The sequence below is a fragment of the Grammomys surdaster genome, unplaced genomic scaffold, assembly GCF_004785775.1.
Source record: "Grammomys surdaster isolate TR1022 unplaced genomic scaffold, NIH_TR_1.0 724, whole genome shotgun sequence".
In the NCBI taxonomy this organism is placed as follows: Eukaryota; Metazoa; Chordata; class Mammalia; order Rodentia; family Muridae; genus Grammomys; species Grammomys surdaster.
The window spans coordinates 991,093-995,881 of NW_021605143.1; the positions used below are offsets into that span (position 1 = coordinate 991,093).

The 4,789-nt window shown below is 47.2% G+C and overlaps 1 protein-coding gene across 1 annotated transcript in view; it reads left to right on the forward strand.

Annotated features, from left to right (window-relative positions):
* Cela1 (chymotrypsin like elastase 1) overlaps window positions 1–3,561 on the forward strand; it is a 13,028-nt gene extending 9,467 nt beyond the window's left edge. Inside the window, exons 7-8 of the mRNA XM_028782239.1 lie at window positions 2,442–2,591; window positions 3,222–3,561. Of these exons, the coding sequence (XP_028638072.1) occupies window positions 2,442–2,591; window positions 3,222–3,239 (168 nt within the window). The 3' untranslated portion in view covers window positions 3,240–3,561. The remainder of the gene's footprint in view (window positions 1–2,441; window positions 2,592–3,221) is intronic.
* The last annotated feature ends 1,228 nt before the right edge of the window (window positions 3,562–4,789 follow it).

Below are 4,789 nucleotides of genomic sequence, written 5' to 3' on the forward strand. Positions count from 1 at the left end.
AGAGAGAGAGAGAGAGAGAGAGAGAGAGAGAGAGAGAGAGAGAGAGAATGATATTGATTTAATTTCTCCAAACCGATAAGTCTGAAACGAATGTGTTTCCGAATCCTTTCACACTGGAGGTCCCCCAGATAGTGGGCCTTCAGAGTAGGTCTTCAGAGTCCTAAGTGAGCCCAGTTCTCCTCCAGCAGGATTCAATGGGTCTCAGTCTTCTGCATCCATACTGGGTTCTTTCCCTGCTTCCCCTTCTGACCTAACTCCTCAGCCACACCCTCGTCTCTCCCAGCTTCCCTCTCGTGTCAGTTAGCCGTAATGCAATAGTATCATACAGACTCAGTTCTCTCCCGTTCCATTAGCTCTGAAATACTCTCAAAACATTGGGGGGAGGGGGAGCTGGGCTGGAGGAGAGATGGCTCACATGACAGCCCAACCTTCCCTAACTTCAGTTCCAAGGGATCTGACACCCTCTTCTGACCTCTGTGGACACCAGACATGCGCATGGTGCACAGACACACAAACGGGCAAAACAGTCACACACACAATGTAAGTCTTAGTTTCCCCTCCTCCTTAGTTTGCCAGGGCACGGGTAGGAGAGGTTTAGGTTTCTTTGCTTGAGGACAATCATCTGAAGATGTTCCTCTTTCCTAAGTAGTTGGTTACAATGAGCTCTTTAAAGAATTAAGAATTTGCTGCAGTTGAACTTTTTGGTCACTTTCATTGGCTCTTCTTTTTGTATGTGTTTTGTACGTGTGTGCAAATGTGTGTATTGGGTCACACCATGTTGCCCTGGATATCCTGGATCTCACTCTGTACAGCAGGCTGGCCCCCAAATCACAGAGATCTGCCTGCCTCTGCCTGAGTGCTGGGACTAAGTGTGTACACCACCACTGACCAACTTCTAATGTCGTTCTTCGGGTGTTGTCCGCCTTTATTTTTGAGCCAAGGTCTCTTACTATCCTGTAAGTCACAGAATAAGCTAGGATCCAGGATCTGCCTGTCTCTGCCTCCTACGCTGAGATTACAAGTGAGTGATACTATCCAGGGATTTTTACTTTAAAATACGGGTTCCGGGGATCAAATTCAGGCCTCTGTGCTTGCTTTAACCTCACAAAATGAGCTGTCTCCACAGCCTCCTCTCCTTTTTAACTTTAATTTTTATTGATGCTGGACGTATTGCTTCTGTGGGCAAGCGAGACTATCCGGCTCAGCGGTGAATGGAACAGTCATTCGTTGCATTAATACCATTCACTCTCCAGAGGGCACCACTTTTAGCTAATCTATTTTTGGTCAGAAACTCTTTATGTAGCTCAAACTGTTCTGGAACTCACAGACTCCTATGTCCAACTCAGCTCATCTTTTGAAATCTGCCTCCATATTGTAAATATGTTAGTATATGCATTTATACACACCCACATTGCACACACACACATTGGGGCTACAGAGATGGCTCAGCTATTAAGAGTGCTTCCTGCTCTTTCAGAGAACCAGAGTTCAGTTACCAGCACCATCAGGCTGCTTACAAGTTTCAAGCTCCTGTAACTCCAGACCCAGGGTATCAGACTCTCTTTGGCTTCTACAGGAACATACCCATAATTAAAAATTAAATTAGCCAGGTATGGTGGTTCATGCCGCCAAAAAAATGTAATTAAAAGTAAGTGTATGTATGGGGATTGTGGGTGTGTCTGACACCAGCAGAGGCCAGAGAAGGGCATAGATCCCCTGGAACCAGGGTTAAGGCAGTTGGAACCCACCATGTAGGTGCTGGGAACAGAACCAGGATTCTCTGCAACAGAAACAAGTGTTCTTAACTACTGGGTCATCTCTCCAGTCCCCTCAAGGCCCTGTCTAAAGAAAGAGAGAGATGGAAGGAAAAAATGAAGGGGGAGTGGCAACCGTGTGTGCTTAGCCTGTGTGAAGCCATGGGGTTAAGTTTCTAACCCCACCACAGCAATAGCACCAAGCATTGCGGCCTGCCCCGCAAGCTGGCTCAGGGAGGCTGACTTCGGAGTTCAGTCCTCAGAACCCACGATGGAAAGAGGGCACCCACTCCTGAAAGTTGTCTCCTGAAAGCTGCCCTGCAGGAGGAACAGCAGAGATCTTAAACCATAGCCTACCCAGTGCCACCATGAGAGCCACTTCAGATCTCCATTCCCTTTGCATCCACACAATCCAAGTCTGTCCTTCCTTTCCAAACATGCGCCCTTCACAGCCCCTGAAGCACTCATTTACGTCCTGCCTTGGGTTATGGTTTCGGGATTTGTTTCAACCTCCCACACACTATGAATTGTGGGGTTATTGTCTTACTACTATATTTCTTCTCCACAAGGGTGCACAGAACTTTACTTTTTTTTTTTCAGTGTGTCTGTGTGTCTGTGTGTGCCCAGGTGCACAAGTGGGAAGGGAGTGAGCTGGATTTTTTGAATTCTGTTGTTCTTCCCCGGCAGGGTGATTCTGGGGGACCCCTCCATTGCATGGTGAACGGCCAGTATTCTGTCCACGGAGTGACCAGCTTTGTGTCCAGTTTGGGCTGTAATGTCTCCAGGAAGCCTACAGTCTTCACCCGAGTCTCTGCTTATATTTCCTGGATGAATAATGTGAGTCCTTAAAAATGCTGGCTTGAAATTCTCTGAACATCCAGGAGCTGGCTGGGTTAGGCAAGGAAGTCCAGGCTGGACTTTCTTCCTGATTCCCTTCTCCCCCTCCACAGAGGTTCCTCTCTTAACAAAACAGCCAGGCAGAGTTCCCTTCCCAAGCTCCAGGAGCATCCCTTCCCATGCAGCTTATAGTTTATTCTATTCAGAATCAAGCACATACACTGCTATATCCTGAGTCAAAGCCAAGGGAGTCAAAGCCAGAAAGACCTGACCCCATCGCCTGGCTTTCCCTTAAGCGTGTCCCCATTTTCACTTGTGAAAAATGTCTTACCTTAAGTCGTGTGGAAGAGTCGGATGAGGCTGCGTGGCTGTTGTAGTGGTTGAGCCACAGGAGATGTCACAGTACCTTCCAGCCATCAGACACATTCTGGAGCCTTGGTCCATGGATCTTGGCTCGCAGCCATTTAAAAACCTATCCTTGCTTGTCATTGATACATTGAGGTATCTTGTCATATGAAACCTACTCCTGTGACCATCCCATAAACCCAGTGTGCTGCCACACCCAAGCAAGATGATGAGGAAACAGTAAAAGGACAAGATTACTGACTGAACATACTGTCTTCTCTCCAGGTTATTGCCTCCAACTGAGCGTTTTCCTGAGTCCAGTGGCCTCCCCAAGACGGTTCTTAGCTCTGCAGTAAGACCTGAAGTAAACAAGGAGTTAGGGCTGGGGTTATCACTCAGAGGCAGAGCGCTTGTCTAATATGTGCAAAGCCCTTTGTTCGATCCTTAATACTACACCGGAGGCAGGGGAGTGCTGCTGGTGTCTCTCTGTAGTAGAGGGCTCTTCTAGAAGAAGCTCCGGGTTAGATCTCCAATACCTGGGGCAAAGGTGGGGGTTAATGAAAAACAACTCTGAGACTATTGAACCAGATACAGAAAGGCAAATAAAACTCAATATGTTATCACACTGTGTGCTTGCATTTGTAATTAAACCCCCTACAGGAAATACAGTTGTGGGAATAAGAAGGGGTTCACCACATCCATGGTCTGGCCCTTCCTTTTTGCTCTATATTTAGAACAAGTGCCAACTCCAAGATCCTGGATGACAGGATGCCTTAGAGATGCGGGATTAGGAGATCAGACAAAGGCAGCAGCAACAATATAGGAAGCCAGGGAGGAGAAAAGATACTAAGTAAAGAGAGGAAATGTCTGAGAGGAAGACAGAGACCAGAAAGGAAGAGGCCACGGTTCGGGGCTAGAGTTAAGCATGAATCAGCATTTTATGGTGGGACTAAAATAAGCATTTGGGTCTGGGGCTCCATAAACCAAACACAACTGGGAAGCAGATAAGGCAGCTGTACCCTGGCCAGGGCTCCCGGTGTCAAGAATGGCCCCGGAGGAACTGAAAGAAGAAGTTCTGGTGGATGAGAAGCAGCTTTTCCCAGCAATCACCAAAGACTAGACATGAGAGACTGGGGTAATAATAGACAACGCAGGCTGGAGGGGGTGCGGGGGAGAGGGTGGTGTGGGGGCGGGGAGGATGGCTGAGACAGATCCTCCTGACAACAGCGGGGAGTTACACCAGCACTGGCACCAGTAGACCAGAGAGTTCCCCCACCCCTCCTTAGGAGCCTTCACCCTTGCCTATTTGAGGAAAGAATTTCAGGACACAGAGTGAAGCAAACTTACTTTATTAAGTAGAGACAAAGGGTCACATGCTTTAGACCTCAGCATTGGCTAAGACAGCCACACATAAGGTCCACGTGTGGGTGTGATGTCTCAAGACAGCTCCACTTAGATGTCCTCATAATGGCCAACTTACGTATTTATATAATATATAATTATAATATATATAATGATTGTATGACCTTGTAAGATATATATTTTTAAAAGACGTAACTTGCAATAACATTTAAAAGTTACAGCTGGGCTGGAGAGATGGCTCGGCAGTTAAGAGCACGTGCTGTTCTTCTGGAGTTCAGTTCCCAGCACCCACAAGGCGGCTCTAAACAACCTGTAGTTCCAGCAACACAGGATCCAACAGCCTCTTAAGGTTGAAGGATAAGAAACCCAAGCAGTTAAACTCAGAGCCACGAAATGGTCCTAAATAAGCAAATTTGTTGTTTGCTACTTGTGTTCCTCTCTCTCTCTCTCTCTCTCTCTCTCTCTCTCTCTCTCTCTCTCTCTCTCTCTCT